The sequence below is a fragment of the Vipera berus genome (genome assembly GCF_964194415.1).
Source record: "Vipera berus genome assembly, chromosome: 3".
NCBI classification, from domain to species: Eukaryota; Metazoa; Chordata; class Lepidosauria; order Squamata; family Viperidae; genus Vipera; species Vipera berus.
In genome coordinates this window covers 40,978,057-40,996,354 of record NC_138204.1, presented here as the reverse complement: position 1 = coordinate 40,996,354, position 18,298 = coordinate 40,978,057, and the positions used below count along the sequence as shown (strand labels likewise).

The window sequence follows — 18,298 nt, the reverse complement described above, 5'->3', positions numbered from 1 at the left end:
TGGCCCTGAAAAAAAGTTACTTATGGCTGGTCCTTACACTTAACAACTGTTGCAGCATCCCCATGGTCATGTGATCAGAATTCAGGTGCTTGGCGACCAGCAAGTTGCAGCCTTCCAGGGTCATTTGCAACTTTCCCAGGCAGCTTCTGACAAACAAAGTTAATGGGGGAAGCCATATTTGCTCAGCAACTATGTGATTCATTAACTACAGTGATTCACTTAACAACCATGGCAACAAAATAATAAAATCAGATGTGACTTTATTCAGTTTAACAACTGAAATTCTAGTCCAAATTGTTGTAAGCCAAGGACTACTTGTATATAATTGCTTCTCTAAGTCCTTCATAAAAGATTCTTTCAGGATCATGTCTAGATGCCTCCACACATATAAAACTTCCTAGGGAAGCTGCCCTGCAAAATATGAATGGGATCAGGTGAACAAAATTTGATTTCACTTCATGTATAGCTACATGCAATGCCACGTAGTGCTTTGGAAGGTTTGGAGGTGCTCATGTAAGCACCTGTCTGCAGCTCTTTGAAGCAACTGTTCCTCTTCCCAGGACTGTGTGATTACTTTCTGCAGCTGCACTGTGCTCTCCCAAAAAGACACATTTGCTTTAGGGAGTTCCTACAAATAGTAATATGCTTGTGTACCCTGAAGCACCTGCTTCGGCAGCTCTAATATAAATTATATTCACCATTGTCCCTTTCAGTGATATTAAACGTGACAATTTGCTGATAATGTTTGGATGGCACAGGATGGCCACATTCCAGATTTTCAGTAGCCCTTGAAGATCTCCACTTCTGAGCTTCTGCCATGGCTGAGTTCTCTTGCATGCATGAAACTTACTTAAAAAGAAAATACAGCAATTTTTCTTTAAAAATGCACACTTACAAATGTTGCTTCTAAACCTTTAACAAACAGAGAAGGTTATAAAGTTAAATAAATATTGACCTGGCAGGCTGGAGAATCTGTATTGCTAACAAATACATACATGTTTACTTGGTTTTAATCTGAACATCTGGACAGTGTGCTTGGTTTTTTTTTTGCAGTTTTCCAGGGAAGCACTGTAAAGCTTATAGTCATACTTGGGACGTGGCACTGCCTTGGGGAAGACCTTCACCAGTTCAGAGGTAACAAACTGCTTTGGGCTTAACAATGACTTATTGTAGCAGCAAGGAAAGAATGTGACGGAAGGAGCTGCTGTGGGGTGTGGCCAGGCAACAGCAGCCAGCCCTCTCTACCTGCTCAGGTGGTTTAGCTTTAAAGCAGCTGAAAAGAGAGTTCCTCAGACTAACACCTGCCGGAGCTCTGTGTGCTGCGTGGTCACTGCGCAAACTGGAAATATGTTTTGCTAAGCGGAGGAGCTAAGAAACACTAAGGAAAGCAGAAATAAGGATGAAGAAGCATAATTCAGTCCAGGGAACTTTTAGCCGACTCTTTGGGAAAAAGCATGCCAGCAACAATTCCACCAGTTCTTTCTTTGCCACCAACCCTCCTTGGATCTTCACACAAGAGGTCAACTCTGAGAGCCTGAAAACCTCAGGTCAGTATGGCTTCTTTCAGTTTTCAAGGCAGAGTGGGAAGAAGAAGGAAAAGTGATTTATACTTTAGCTGTGGACTTTCACCTGAACAAGCTCTGTACTGTAGAACTGATCCAGCCATCAGAGCTTTTTTGGGGGTGGCATTGGTGGGCATTTTTAATTTGTACTCCAAGAGATCTATATTAAGCAACAATTCAGCTAGAAAACTATGCTACGTATTTGGTAAGAATGACTGGATGAAATGGAAACATGTTGTAACCTGTAAAACCAAGCTAGCAGCCTGGTTCTTTGCACCGTCTCAAATAATTAAACATAAGAAGAATGAGTACAGCAGATTCCAATTGTAGCTTCTTAAAAGCACTGTTTAAAGAGAAGTTGATTTCCTGAGACAATTTAATCAAATGTTTGTCATTTCGTACGGGATTAGAATTGTTCTGATTGCAGCCATCAGGAGGCCTTTAGATGGATATGGTGATGACAGCAAAACACTTGTTCTGTAGGTGGTAATTCTCTCTTGTAGCCTGTAATTGTGATATAATAGCCTTCAGGCTCAGATGGGTGGGTACTAACTCTGAATTCATTTGGAATGCAGAGTGTCCATGATAGAATTAATCCTGGCAAATTTAAAATCTCTTCCACCAAGGCAACCATGCAACACTTATTTACTTCAGCCAGGGATTGTCCAGAGGAATTGAATGCAAAGACCAATGCAATAGATGGAAACTGCATAACAAAATTCTTCATAAATGGGGTCTTTAAAGGCCACCAAATTACATAATTTGTGCCCATATGTTAGCTCCAGAGACAAAATGTTTTGCTTCAACAGCACATATACTAAAAGTGTTTCAGTATCCAGGAGTGTTGCTTCTGGTTTAGGGCTTTTCGTTCTGAGCTGCAAAAATTTGGACAATCACCAGCCGACAGCAAAGAATTGGAGGTTTCTTTGCCAGTTTCCTGATTTTTGCAGCCCAGGTCTGACAACCCTATTTTTTTTTTCCAAAAAGAGAAAGAAAGAGCAAACTTTATGAAATTAAGGAAATGGGAAGCTTTGACTTGTTCCTAATTAACTAAAACAGTTTTAAGTGTTTAATTAGCAAGCTCTATCACAGTTTGAGATAATATCTATTGACACTGGATCTATTCTAGGTATGACCGGTAGAGATATGTGTATTGAGATGTCCCGATTATATTCAGATATTCTTTCTTTGGTGGGGTGGGAAGCTGTCAAGATTGAGTAGGTGTGTATATTTTGACTGAAGAGCTAAGGAATTAAATCTACAAAAGATATCTTTGTTGCCATTCTTCACATTCCCTATACACTTTCAACCTTCAGCCGTAAGGTATAAATATGATAATATGTCTGTAAAAATGAAAACACAGTTGAATCATGAGAGGCTTTAGTATAACTTGTAACTTTGAACAGCCTAGGCCAGGGGTAGGCAACCTTGGCTCTTTTATGACTTGTGGACTTCAACTCCCAGAATTCCTGAGCCAGCATGGCTCAGTTGAAGTTGAAGTCCATGAGTCATAAAAGAGCCAAGGTTGCCTACCCCTGGCCTAGGCAATGCAATGTCCAAAAGGAAGGACTTCTTACTGCTTACCATGCCCCCTAATTATGGAATTAGTCTTCAAAAAATATTTCAGAGGGCTCTGCTTCCTTTTTATATTTAATTTTTAGCCCAGGATCCACTTTTCTGTGTCATTCCAAAATAAGCTCAAGAAGAAATTAGGAAGAGTGGATCAATGTTTGTTTTTATTCTTTGTTGCACAAATATCTAAAACTGGTTCCATGCTCTATTGGTATATACTGTATACAAAACTGAGCAATCTGTCCCGTACACAACATGTTTCCTTCTTATCTTGTGTCAGGGTAATTCAGCCTATGCTATATCAAATCCTCCCTGAGCAGGGAAAACAAGCAGAGTGAAGTGGAATATAAATATATCAATGCACTTTTTTCACAAAAGATCTGCTGCCTTAGCAATATTAATCCAATACCAGTATTGAAATAAAATTCAGTAAGCTGTTTTCTTGTATTTCCAATAATTGCCTCTGTATTCTTCTACTGCTAACATTGGACTGCACATCCTTTGAAAGTGAACATTTTATTGCTGTATTTCTGTGACCCCATTTCCCAAACTGCATACTTTATTTGCCAGATTTCCTTAGTCAGCTCATGTACCGCTGAAAAGTTGGAATTTGCATACCAAGACTGAAGACATTTGCTCTATAGGATATAATATTGCTCTTGTCCATCCATACTTGTAATTAGTACAGAGTACTTGGGAAAGTTACATCTGAAGCATGGGTGCCCTCTTTGAGAAAGCTAACTATCTGAGATAGCCTCCATGCCTATATATTAAACAGCTCCTTGAAAGTAATGTTTACAACTTTTTTATGCTGCATGGACTAAAAAAATAGTTGAATTCAGCTTGAACCTCACCTTAGTTTTGCATAAATGAATTGCAAAGTAAACACAAGTTACTCAACTTGCAATGGGTGTGGACTTGTGGGTGTCACTGACTCAAAGATTTCTGGATCTAGTCTCTGGTTCTTCCCTCTCTCCTATACTTCCCTTAAAGCTATGGACGTACTCAGCATAAAATACAGCTACACCTCTCATGTGTAATGCAGAAAAATGACACAACATTGTTCTACAAATCTGAAAAATATCCCTTACCTACTGAATTAATTATATACTGATTTGGAAGTTGTTGTAATTTTTACCAATACAAGCCAATCATCAGGAATGTCCAATTTTGTAAAAGGTTCCCTGCAAGTTCTCAACAGATTTAGCTTTTCTTCCATCTTATCTCTGAGTAACGAGTTGAAATATGATCAAGTTTATCACCAATGAATTCTTTCACAGAGTTCCTGGGATATGAACCATTTTGTTGGCTGGTGCAATGTCTCAAACTTGTCAACTTTGATATGTTTGGACTTCAATTCCCAGAATTCTGCCAGCATGCTTACTGGGGAATTTTGGAAGTTGACAAACTTCTTAAAGATGCCAAGTTTGAGAAACACTAATTTAGTGTTTGATTTTTAACCTTGACAGCACACTGACGGGGAAATTTAGAGTTTAACTACAATAGTAAAATAATCCTGAATGTTTTGAACTGACTTGAATAAATATTGTAAGAATATCTGAGAAAACCTCTTAACTATTAGTCCTTTTGCATTCCAAGTCAAATGAGCCCTCACGTTAGCCATTTAGGTAGCTCTGAATTTATATACAGAGTATATCTATCTCCTAATACTCACCTTCACTTACGGGAGTTGTTCTCATTGATTCCTTATTTACTGCTTTCATTCTGTATAATCCTCAGAGTTAGAGGTTACAATTTGAGAGTTCTTTGGAAGATATTGATAAAGTATGGGATGCAAACATTAGAATTCAAGATTGTTTCCCAACTAAATACTGCTACCAATGAATCTAGAGCACTAGGTATATTCATTTATTTATTTTTATTTTGTAAAAATTCTGAGAGCTGTCCACATTTGTTTCCAACATACCTCGCTCCCTTTTAACAAAAACTGGTATAAGGTATATCATACCAAGAATTAGTAGAGGCACAAGCCCATTCTGATACATTTGTAAGAAACCAGATGATGCAGTTCAACTTTGTTGACAAGATCAGCAAATCACATCTTAAATTAGTCTTTTGCTTTTAAAAAAAAATTCTGAGTCTGGTGCAAGAATTATTTTTAATAATGATAAGAGGAAGAACAGCTATCAAAATGATGGACATAGATACAGATTGTCCCACCTTCACAAAGAGGCCATTCTCCACCTCTCAACTTAAAAAAACATGTATAAAGAAAGGGACAAAAGTTTTTATTGCCTATAAATGGGCATCTCCTTGGAATTTATTGGAATTCTTTTGCTATATATTAAATAAATTATCTTTTGCAGTTCTTATAATAAATCAGGGGGGTGGGTGAGTATGGCCTGGGTGGGCGTGGCCTACTGGGTAGGCATGGCTAGAGTGCGTATGGCCTACTGGATGGGCATGGCCAGCTCTACATCGTTCACATCAAGGGTGCCTATGGGGGCTTGGGCAGGAGTGGGACAGATCTGAGGGTCTCTGGAAGAAGGAGGGTCTCTGGGCCAGGGCCAAGGCAGTGGGGGCCGTTCCCTCACTGTTTCCAGAATGGCTTTGCGGGCTGCATGAAACCACTTCGAGGGCCAGATCTGGCCCTCGGGCCTTGTGTTTGACATGTCTGAATTAGAGCTTTGGTGGTGTTGTTCCTTGGGTTAAATGTTTCCTGGCTAAATTGTAGAGAAAACTCTAACATCTGACTAAGATCATATGAAAGAGGTATACTGTATCTTTGTCATTCCAATATTTCATCTCAACCTCAAGAAGCTGGCTTAAAAAAATCTCTCAAGAAGGCTGTTTGTGAAGCCTTGCTTTAAATAAAGATCAATTGACTTGAATTAATTGTGTTGCCACATTCCTGGTGCATTATTCTCTTAACAGCTTGATGTACCTATTAATGTTAAAGATACCACTGTTTACTGCTCTAAAAATGAAGAAAGGATCAAAAATTCTATTTCTGAAATAAGATCATCACATCACCATCCTAACGTCTACATCTTCTTGATCATTGAAAGAAATTTATTAAATGCTGTACTTTCTGGATGCAAAAATATTCTCTATCACCCCCTACTTTATACTAAGTAGACTAAACTGTTGCAGTCAACTGATGTTTGAGGAAATGAAGTTGCCTTATAAACGATAGGGCTGACAGGGATTCTTGCTTCTTTTCAGTGTAACAACATGTCATAATTTTGGCAGTCTTTGGGTGAGAGATTTGCAGATTGTCTACAACTGTCTACATAGTGTCCAAAACCCAAGAATAAGCCAGCTGACTTATCTCATGTTCTTCCATTTGAATAACCAGCTAACTAACAATATGGAACTTGACCATGCCCATATTACTGTCAAATTCTGTACACATCATAGCCTTTGGTTTACTGGAGCATTTTAGCTCAGTCTCTTAGATTTTCGGCTTTCTTATTCTTTGCTTCCTGATAAGGAAGATGTCTCCCAGATATTCTTATTTTGCATTATTATAAGAAGGGGATATGTTTAGTTTAGCAAATAATAGGGGCAGATCAGCCTTTCTCAACCAGGTGCCTTGCAAATGTGTTTTGTAATCAACATGCACATCAACATTGTTCAATAGAAATTGTTGTCCAACTCACCTTCAAGACACCAGACTGAGAATGACTAAAGCCTTTATGTGTGGGAAATTTCATTCCTTTTATATTTCTTTTTTCAACTTCTAATTCCAAATATCCTTTACTGCCATTTCAAATTCATCTTTATCTTTGCAAGTTTTCATTTTGCAAAGAATGAAAAAGCCACTGAAAATAATAGGTAGAAAAAGTATTAGAGTTTCTCTCTTTCTGAAAGTTTTTCTATTCTGAATTCCTCCTCTCAGAGAAAGGTTGCTTCAGTAAAACCAGGTATTGGGCATCATTAAACATATCCTTATATATTTAGCAACCTTGTTTATGAATATATTATATTCCACAGTTTTGTTTAAGTGCCTATTCATTAAATACAATCATATTACATTCTTTATATTGGTGATCCTGTGGCTTCCCCAACTGCCCCCTCACTTGTGGATGCATTGTGATTCCCAAGATGCTATGTATTCTGACAACTCAGAGTTAATCTTTAAAAATACTTGCACAACTTGCATAGATGCTGTGTTCCAGTTAATGAACAAAACTGTATTCAATGGCTGGCTACTTTAAACAGAGACAGGACAGATTGGTAAATATCATTTCTGCCTGGCTTTCCTGGAGCAATATGAAGCTAGCTGTGGTTAGTAAGCTGTAATACAGAAGCAATATAGAAGTTACCTGAATAAAATATACGTGGGCAGAGATTGCAGGATAGGTGAGGGGAAAAAACCAGCTCTTGTGGGGTGGGGATTATTACATCTGGGAAACCTTTGGATTATGCAAGGAAGAGATAAGGAATGCATTGTAGAGTATGACACATACAAATCTCCATGTACAATTAGTGAATTTAGTAAACTAAGTGTGAATCTAGTCTTAGATGTAGGCTGGATAATGCATGTATTACATTGCTACAGGCACGTCTGTTTTCTTCACAATTAGTTCTCCCTTCTTCAAATGTAATGGCTATTGACAATGGTCCTGCCTACAGGGCAATCCTATGCATGTTTGCAAAGAAATCCCATCATATTCACTGCTAAAAGCCTTTATGGTAGGATGCAGGTATTATATGAGGAATACAAAGGATAGATCCAGGTAGTCCTCAACTTACATCCATAACTGAGCCCAAATTTTCCGTTGATAAGTGAGAGAGTTGTTAAGTAAGTTTTGCCACATTTTACAACCTTTCTTGCTACAGTTGTTAAGTGAATTACTACAGTTGTTAGCAACACAGTTGGTAAGTGAATCTGGCTTTGTTCGTCAGAAGGTTGCAAAAAGTGATCACATGACCCCAGGACACTGCAACCATCATAAATATGAGTCAGTTGCCAAGCAGCTGAATTTTGATCACCTGACCAGGGGAATGCTGCAAAGGTCATCAGTGTGAAAAATGGTCATAAGTCACTTGTAACTTCAAACGGCCATTAAACAAACTGTTGTAAGTCGAGGACTACCTGTATTGCGTTCAGTGCAATTTCCCTCTTATACTATCTTATTGCTGTGGTGTTGGACTTTTTCGCATTGCCGGAGCTGGGGTGGGTGTAGCCTCCGCATGATGCTGGCAGTTTGACACCCCTGCCCTAATTCACTGGGATTAGCCATTGTGTGGCAAGATAACAAACTACATATGATTTATTAGGCACCCCTTGGTTGTGAGCTGTGAGAAATGGACATCCAAATAAAAACTTGCCAAGGTTTTAGAAAATTTCCAAAAATAAAGGATGTGATGAACTGCAATTTTGGGATGTGTTGAAAGTACCATACAACCTCTCGTTCCATGTCAGTTTGGGTTGACCAAATTCTCAGATGAGTTAATTTGGACAACTGTTTTGAAAATGTAAATGTTGGATGTTTATTCTTTCCCAAATCTCTTGTGTTATTTTTCATGTCACTGAAGCCTTCTTAATTTTTCCTCCCATACCTAGCATTGATTGTCCTATTCATATTAATAACTACTTAAATCCTAATATTTTCTGATATTAGATGCACTTTTTGGAATAGCCACCCTGAGAATTCACCTTTAGAAAATATTAGACAATCTGTGACCCTTTGGATCATTGTTTCAGAGATATTTTCTGACCAGTTTCCTTAGTACCTTCAACAACAGCAGAACTTCTTATGGACTTGAAAAGCTCTTAAAAATTCAGGAAAATATTCAGAGATGTATCTGCCTTGAAAGTAGCCCATATTGAACTGTGTAGCACAGTCAAACATCAGTAGTTAACCACAGGATGTGTTTTTATGACATTTTGTATGATGTCATAAAATGCTTCATGATAATTTTATGTCATAAAATGTTTAATGATAATTTTATGCCATAAAATGTTTAATACAATTTTCCAAGTTTCAGTTCCATGGGAATTGCCCTATAACACACCATTTCATTCAGTTAAAGTTTACAGACACAAGATTTTTTACTAGTATATAGCCCATTAGGATGACTGGTATGTAACTCTCTTTATCTTACCTGTTATCTACAGTATATTCCCTACCATTTACCTACTATTTCATCATTCCTTATGATTCCCAGCAATTAGTATTTATTTTGAATTGAAAGGATCTTTTAAATGCTTTGCATTTCTGCTTTTTGTGAGTCTACCCTGTTAGCTTGTCCTTGCTATGAAATACTAAACTTAGTTTTGAACTGTAAGATAACACTGGAACAGTGCCAGTTATTAGTTAAAGGAGATTAAAATATATATTACTCATGAGAAAAGAATAATATTTTATGTAAGCAATATGCTGTCAATTGTGCTACAAATTGCTTGTTGGTTTTTAAAGTTTATTTTGGCTATCTAGATGGAAAATTGGTCCAAGAATGCATAAGTTAAAAGGAGAGATGAATTTAGCGTGTATGATCTTTATTGACATGACAATCCTGAAGAACAAGTATTTGAAGAATTTCAGGTGCATGATCATTGTTATAAAAGAATACTCAAATATGCATTTCTATAAGAAATACATTTCTTCCTAATTAGAAAGGGAATTAATGGGCTACATTTGCAAAACAGAAAAAAACACAGAGGGTAGAGACAAGTACTTTGCAGATGTTTGGGCCTCTTTTGTAAGTTTGTACAAGTGTGTGCAAATCGTAACTTTTCCTATTTGCATCATGACCCAGATGCCTAAAATGGGCAGAGCTTAAAATGATGCAGTGGTGATTTAACTGACAAAAATAACAAGAGCATACAGATTTGCTGGTGGGTGGAGAGGGAGGGAAAGCACACACATGCCCTTTATGTAATGAAATTATATTTAATTTCTTGTCTATTTCCAACTTTGAATCAGTAATGTAATGGTACTGATTGCAATGGGCAAGGATTTTTCTGCTTCTTTTATTACTGATCATGCATACTCTATATATCTCCCTTCTTTTGATGTGTTTTAATGTTTACTTTCTTTGCAGCAACTTCCTACAGAGCTTTTCAACAGAAGATGGGGCTTATACATTTTTAGTGTGTCTGCTGATGATACGTTAATTCATGTTGTTCACCTGAGAAGCTTGTTAAAGTAAATTATGGGCTCCATTAACTACTAGAAAACACAACTCAGAGATGTGTGATTATGTGGCAAGAATGTGAGGCTGGAAGCTAAGATGTCCACAGGTCCTGGTTCAATAATGTTCCAACATCCACTGTCTCTCACACATCTAACAGCATGTAATATGTAGCAAATAGGAGCTGAGTTTCCCCTTACTCCTCTAGAATATGTCACCTCCCTCCAGGAAGTCCACCTTCTTACTACATTCCATCACGTTACCCTAATGCCTATTCCCACTATTTTGTTGCTCTGTTTAATTTTATTTTCCCCATGCATATTTTGGGCCCTGTTGTTTTGGCTACAGAAAAATAGCAGATATACCTGAGTGTTGAAAAAAGGAAAGACCAATGGAGTTTCTGGTTCCTGCACTCTTTCTTCCATTCTGCTTATCTCTCCCTTGTGATTTCCTTCCCTTGTCCCTCAAGAATCATGAGCTTGCCTCATTCCCAGAGCATGTCAGTCCCTGCTGGGCTATTTTGGGATCCCCTCCCAAGGGCAGTTTTTCTGAATATTTATCAGGTGATAGAGATTTAGACAAATCTTAGATTCTTGTCATTTTTTCAAAGTAGGCTGGGCCAAAACACAGATACCACAGACTTTCCAGGAATGCTATTTTATTGTTGTAGTGCATAAATAACAGAGTCGTGTCCAAGTTTCTCTCTGTCTCATCTTATACTAAATATGAGTAAGGCAGGGTTATTTTGAGTTTCACACTTCCCTCTGTGTCTGGTCTTTCCAAAACCTTTTTTAATGGCTTACTTAAACTTTTCCTGAGGTCAGATTTAAATTCCTTTATATTGCCAAAGATTATTCTAGGATGGTATAGAGCAGGGGTAGGCAACCTCGGCTCTTTTATGACTCATGGACTTCAACTCCCTCTGTTCCTGGAGGAAGCTGATTATCTGGACCCGTACCAATCGGGTTTCAGGCATGGATACAGCACGGAGACGGCATTGGTCGCGCTGGTGAATGATCTCTGGCGGGCTCGGGACAGGGGTTGCTCCTCTGTCCTGGTCCTATTAGATCTCTCAGCGGCTTTTGATACCATCGACCATGGTATCCTACTGCGGCATCTCAGGGGGTTGGGAGTGGGAGGCACCGTTTTACGGTGGTTCTCCTACCTCCTGGGCCGTTCGCAGTCGGTGTTGACGGGAGGGCAGAGATCCGCCCCGAGGCCTCTCATTTGTGGAGTTCCTCAGGGGTCGGTTCTCTCGCCCCTCCTGTTCAACATCTATATGAAGCCGCTGGGTGAGATCATTCGTGGTTTCGGGGTGGGGTATCATCAGTACGCGGATGATACCCAACTTTTTCTTTCCACCCCGAACCAACCCAGCGATGCCCTCGCCGTGATGTCCCGTTGCCTGGAGGCGGTCCAGGTCTGGATGGGGAGAAACAGGCTTCGTCTCAATCCCGCCAAGACTGAGTGGCTGTGCATATCGGCATCTCGGGTCAACCAGAATATTCCATCTTTAACGATGGGGGGTGAGGTGTTACCCCCCGTTGATAGGGCTCGCAACTTGGGCATCCTCCTGGATTCACGACTCAGTTTTGAAGACCATATAGGAGCCGTGACCAGGGGGGCTTTTGCCCAGGTTCGCCTGGTGCGCCAGTTGCGACCCTATCTGGACCGAGATGCCCTACGCACAGTCACTCATGCGCTCGTGACCTCCCGTTTAGATTACTGCAACGCTCTCTACATGGGGCTGCCCTTGAAGACCACTCGGAGGCTTCAACTGGTGCAGAATGCGGCCGCGCAGGTTGTGATGGGGGTTTCCCGATACTCCCATGTAACACCTCTACTCCGCGAGCTGCATTGGCTTCCAGTTGCCCTCCGGGTGAGATTCAAGGTGTTGGTGATGACCTATAAAGCCCTAAATGGCTTGGGTCCGGGATATCTGAGAGAACACCTGCTGCCGACATCGAGTTCCCTTCGTCCAGTGCGCTCCCACAGGGAGGGTCTTCTCAGGGTCCCTCTGGTAAGAGATTGTCGGCGGGTAACACCCAAAGATAGAGCCTTCTCAGTGGGGGCGCCTGCCCTTTGGAACCAGCTGCCAGTGGAGTTGAGGACTGCCCCCGACCTCCGTTCATTCCGCCGGGGCCTGAAGACCTGGCTCTTCGAGCTCTTTGGCCCAGGCTGAGGAAATTTGATTTTAATGGGGGTTTTATTTGACAGGGGCACATACAATTTTTTCTTTTTAAACTTGTTTTAACTTTTGTATTCGGTTTTTTTTAATTTACCCTGTAAACCGCCCTGAGTCCTTCGGGAAAGGGCGGTATAGAAATGTAATAAAATAAAATAAATAAAATAAACTCCCAGAATTCCTGAGTCAGCATAGCTGGCTCAGGAATTCTGGGAGTTGAAGTCTGGGAGTTGAGTCATAAAAGAGCCGAGGTTGCCCACCCCTGGTATAGAGAAAGATAATTATCAAGGTGGCTTCTCCAAACCTCCAAGATACATATATTATCCATTTAGCACTGTTAGTTTGGATACGTAACCAGATGTGAAACAAAGGATACATACTAAAATTTAGGTTGCTAATGTTTGAAAGGTTAAAGTTAACAATCTGGACCAAGCAACAGATATACCAAATCTCTACCATCTACACTAGTTTTATTAACCTCAGCAAATGTTGAGGTTAGATGCTGCTAGGGAATTCTGGGAAACAGAAGTCACTGTCTTTAAATTGCTGAAGTTTAGAAACTCTAATCTAGAATACCAACCCAATATAATCAAAGATTATGCTAGCATTCTAGAAGCTGTAATTCCAACCCACTTCACCTTCAGAGGTACCAGATTGTAAAATGTTGATTTAAATCAACATTTAGTTTAATATTTTAATTTAAATGTTAAAATATATTATTTATATTTCTGATTAACCATGTATATGTTTTCAATGTCGTTTTATGGGGCAGTTAGAATAAACAAGTTATATTAATTCATTATAAACTATGCAATCTAATACATATTAATTTGAAAGTATTCTTTATTTTAATGAAAGTCTTAAATATGCACATATAAAACTGTAGCCAAACAAATACACACACACACACACACACACACACACACACACAGACATATATATATATATATATATATATATATATATATATATATATATATATATATATATATATACGCAGACATACATATTCAGAAATAGGCTTGGCTTACCCATTTGCAAATATAGAAACATGTAACTGAATTAATCTATTAAAAGGCTAAATCATATGTATTAAGTCTGTAATTTTTTATAGATTTTCTTGGAAATAAAGTCCTGAAGTCTACTTGTAGAGATGCACAGGATTATAGTTAAAGTTCCTTGAAAAATTTAACAGATTTAATTCTGTATTTCTTTTGTCAAACTTTCAGCCAATTTTGAGCTCCAGTTGAGAATCTAAGATGAGATACTACAAAGTAAAAATAGATCTTATTATTGTTTTAAAAAGATACCAATTCAGGAAGAGAATTCTCAAAATCCTTTAAGGTGAAAACCAAGGAACTAAGGGCTAACTCCATGCTTGATCCCTCCTCTCTCCCAGGCTGGGTGCTTCCCAACAAGTTGCTTCCTATTCTCATGAAATAGGAACCATTTCAGCTATATGCCCAGTTCATCTTGAGATTGGTCTTCATGGGATAATGCATTTATTTTATCCAGCAAAAGAACCAGGGTGAGCATTTCCAGGAATTTATACGCATTGTGTTGTGACTGCGAAAGATGGCCTTCTAATTCTTACTGTTCCCCAATGCCCTACTTAGTCAAAAATGAAACATCCAGATAAAGAGCAAGTCTCTTTCAGTGAAATCTCATCTGGGTCTTCCACTGAAGATCCTTTGAATGCACTGAACCCATATCTATGGCCCTGCTTGATGTTTCTTTCAAAAACACCACACAAAAAGCACTGTGGTGGATGCAGGCTGTAAACTTGCAAAACTGAAGAACATTGAGGATGCTTTGTCCTTCAGTGCCCTGAGCATAATTAAATGACCAAGATCTTTTGAGGTGATAAAAACAGCTAAAGTACTTGCGTATAAGAGTAGAGTCCCTGTCTTTGGGATTGTGCACCGTCAATGGAAGGACATAAAGGAAAAGTTGAGAGTTTGGGATTAAGGAATGTGGTCAATGGCAGGTTGTTGTTTGTTCTTTGATACCACAGTTTGATTGGTTGATCTGTCAAAACCTGTCAGGTAAGACCCTGGGTAAAAAGAGGCTGAGTTATCAGCAGAATTATCTACTCCACTTTAGATGGAAGGCTGATAACAATGTTTTCACCAAACCTGAACAAGCTTTCTTGATTTCTTTTTTCTGTTGCCACCAGGGATTCATCTGTACTCCATATTGCAAATGACATTAAACAGAAAGTCTTATAGCTTAAAACATCTACTCTCACTTTTCAATTTTCTTGCTTCTTCTGTATCCCTTATTTTTAAATCATCTTTCCTCTTACAACATTCTGAAAAACTCAAATTTACAACATTCTGAAAAACTCAAATGTTCTTGCTATTTCAGTTAATCATATTAGAAATATCACCCAGCAACACTTGGACTTTTTTCTCATAGACTAACAAGGCTACCATGATTTTTCAGAAACATGAGATACTTTAAAACTGCAATGCAGTGTCTGATACTTCAGAATGGGATGTAATTGCAAATGCCCACATTCTTGGCAAGCCAGCTAGGTAGAATCGTATATAAGGGTGTGTTATTTTGATAGGGATATATTGATTTGCGTATCTATTGACTCACAAATTTTATTGGTGCTTATAAGGAAGTAATCAACTTTGATTTTATTTTCTCTCACAAGGATTAGTTTGTAAATAATATGGCTTAATTTTTAAGCAAGGGCTGAATATCAGAATAAGTCAGAAGTACAACATGTAGATGTTACAGAAACTGTTCATAAGCAAATGTAAAAATTGTGCTGTTGTGAATAATAGTTCCAAGAGTGGGTGTCCATTAGAATATCCATATACTACTAAAACTCTCATATTTGTACTGGGCAAAATGGTGCCTCAAAGGACAACAATTTTTAAACCAATGAGCTAATTTATGATATGTCTGAAATCTTGAATTTATGATACCCATGGGAATGAAAATTGGAAAAGTTGTAGCCTCTTCAGCACTGCTATGCTACTGTTGCTTCAGTTCTGCTGCCTTGGTCAGCCACAGTCATGTGATCTTCATTTCCAATGTTCCCTGACAGCTTCCTGATAGCAAAGTCTTTGCTTATGGGAAGCTCGCAAGGTGAATGTCAATGAGGAGTCTGGCAGGTAAGGTCGCAAACTGCTTGAGTAAGTTTATCCCACTAGTGAACTATCTCCCAGTTCCTCTGCACTTGTGCTACACTGGCTACTCATGCACCCCTTTGCTTCCTTCCCTACCTGCCTGGTGGCCTTGGATGTGCAACTTCCTATGGGCTTCGTGATCCTGAAATCAACGAGGAAGCCGGCAGGAACTGTAAAATCAGTTGTGACTGCTGACACTCCCTGCCACCTGCCTACTAGCAAGGGAAATTTGTTGCCAAAAGAAAGCATGAAAATTAATAATCCAATTAGTCCATTCTCTCCTACTTGTTTTCCTCCTACTTTTCTTCGAGTAATGGCAAGCGGAAACACCATCAATAAGTTCTGGGAGCAGAAAGACTCCCTGTCCAGTTGCTTATGCAGAACAAAGGTTGGTTTATGGTGACCAGATACATGGCAATAAGGTGCTTTTGCTAATGGAAATAGTTCCACACCAGAGCCTAATAGGAAGTCTTTACAGTCTTTTCTTTGGATCAGGAGTTGAGCTCTTAGTTAATAGACTCAGCTTTTAATTCCCACACAGGTTTTACAATGGTTGCAAGGATGCAAGGCTGAGAGTGAAAGGATTTACATATTTGCTAGCTCAACTTGCATCATATTGATCTAATCATGGAGAAGCTTCCAAATACATGTTGAGGTTGCATTTAATGGCAAGTTTAGGTTGCATCTTTAAATGATTCTAATGATTTTTAGATTCTATGCATAAAGTAATTTGAAGTGGCTCCTAAGTGTTTGTGAAAGCATGGTGACCTTTTATCTGCTTCTGTTTTTAATTCCCATTAGTTAATGCCCTCTGTCAAATGAATCTGATATATCTCATGGAGAAATATTACTACAAACTATTTAGGTGGTAGGGTTGGTCTGCTAAATGAAAAAATACAGGCTGAAATAATTTATGAAGTTTACAGCTCATCTCAAAAACAACATTTGCTCTTCATTCCTTTGCTTATCTATTATCTCCTTTGTTTTGTTTTAGGTGAAGTGGATGGCATTTTTTATGGCGGTAATCGTTTTGGGTCAGTGACAGATTCTGGAACAGCCACACTTAAACCACGCCCAAGAGTCCGCCCTCTGCTCACTTTCTTGCCTCTAGTGAGTATTTGCTACACATTACATACTGTTAGATGGTATCCATCAATTCATTTCAGTTTAAAGATTTCAGCTTAATGTAGCTGCTTTGAAAATAAGATGGGGAGGTGGGTTGGAGGAGAAGGGGGAAGTGAGAAAATTCCAAAGCTTTCATATATCAAACAGATGTTTACATGCTGAAAATCACAACCTGACATGGAAATATATTTTGCATACAGCATGGAAATACATTGATTTAGAACCAGACCAGGTGTATCATTAAGGAGAGTTAGGAAGTTCTTTCTTTTTGTAACAGTATGAGAGACACTTTTCATCAAGACTAAAAGGGACACAAATGTTACTATCTCCAGCCCACTTCTGCTCAGGGTAGTACTATTGCAGTTTCATGCTTATTCACTGCATTCATGCAATTAAAGTCTCACTTGGCTTGTCCTTAAAGTATTAGAAAGATTGTTGTGCATGGCTTGAGTAGATGTTGCAACTCATTGAATTGCAACAAGATTTTTCAAATAGGAATGTCTGAAGAACTATTTTGAGCATCAGTTATTATAGCTATCATCTTGCGTGACTGGACTAGCATCCTTTCTGCAAACACAGTGAAAATTATTGCAGAACATATGGTCCATAGGAATGTTAAAGGGATTATTATTAGATGCAGTAGATCACCACTTGATAATCTAGTTTTCAAAATGAAGCAGATAAATGATGAAAATTGTGGCAAGAAAAAACAAAAAGTAGGAAAATGTGGTTAGGAATGATAGAAGTAAGAGTTTTCAAATATATTTTCAGAAGAACAGCTTCATCCAGTTATAGAAAAAAACATTTATATTCACTAAAATAAGGTTTAGGGAGCATATTTCTTTACAGCGCAGAAGTGAGGATCTGTGCTTTTAACCTCTCCCCTCCCATTCTATTTATTTATATACGCAAACACAGAAACCTATAATAAAATGTTTCACTTTTTTCCCCTGTCTCTTCTTTATAACAATTTTAGGAAGATAATCAAGTGATTTTGAGTTGTATTGTCTTCAGTGTATTTAGTTTTGCTAGAAAACCATTAAGGTAAAGGTAAAGGTTCCCCCACACATGCATGCTAGTCGTTTCCGACTCTAGGGGCCGGTGCTCATCTCCGTTTCAAAGCCGAAGAGCCAGCGCTTGTCCGAGGACGTCTCCGTGGTCATGTGGCCAGCATGACTAGATGCCAAAGGCGCATGGAACCTTCCCACCGTAGTGGTCCCTATTTTTCTACTTGCATTTTTACGTGCTTTCGAACTGCTAGGTTGGCAGAAGCTGGGACGAGTAACAGGCACTCACTCTGCTACACGGCACTCGGGATTCGACCCGCCAAACTGCCGACCTTCCGATCGACAAGCTCAGCGTCCTAGATAAATAAGCGTTTGAACAACTTGGACCAATACCTTTAAATTTGGAAACAAGCAGAGATGAAGCAGAGATGTTCTGATATCGTGAATGTTAAGGGTGAATGTACAGAATAAAAATAAAAAAAATGAGAGATTTTACAGTCAGATTTTCCTTTTCAAACCGGACTGGCACAGTTATCTGACTTTTATTTTGTGACAGAGCTATCTATATAACTGATACTCACATCTTGTTAACCTTGTCAC

General features: G+C 38.8%; 1 protein-coding gene across 1 annotated transcript in view; it reads left to right on the top strand.

Moving 5' to 3' along the window:
* Nucleotides 1–1,210: 1,210 nt before the first annotated feature.
* The window catches only part of LOC308666323 (uncharacterized protein C6orf132 homolog), a 46,898-nt gene continuing 29,810 nt past the window's right edge, over nucleotides 1,211–18,298 (top strand). Inside the window, exons 1-2 of the mRNA XM_081325050.1 lie at nucleotides 1,211–1,547; nucleotides 16,561–16,676. Coding sequence (XP_081181176.1) covers nucleotides 1,400–1,547; nucleotides 16,561–16,676 — 264 coding nt within the window. The 5' untranslated portion in view covers nucleotides 1,211–1,399. The remainder of the gene's footprint in view (nucleotides 1,548–16,560; nucleotides 16,677–18,298) is intronic.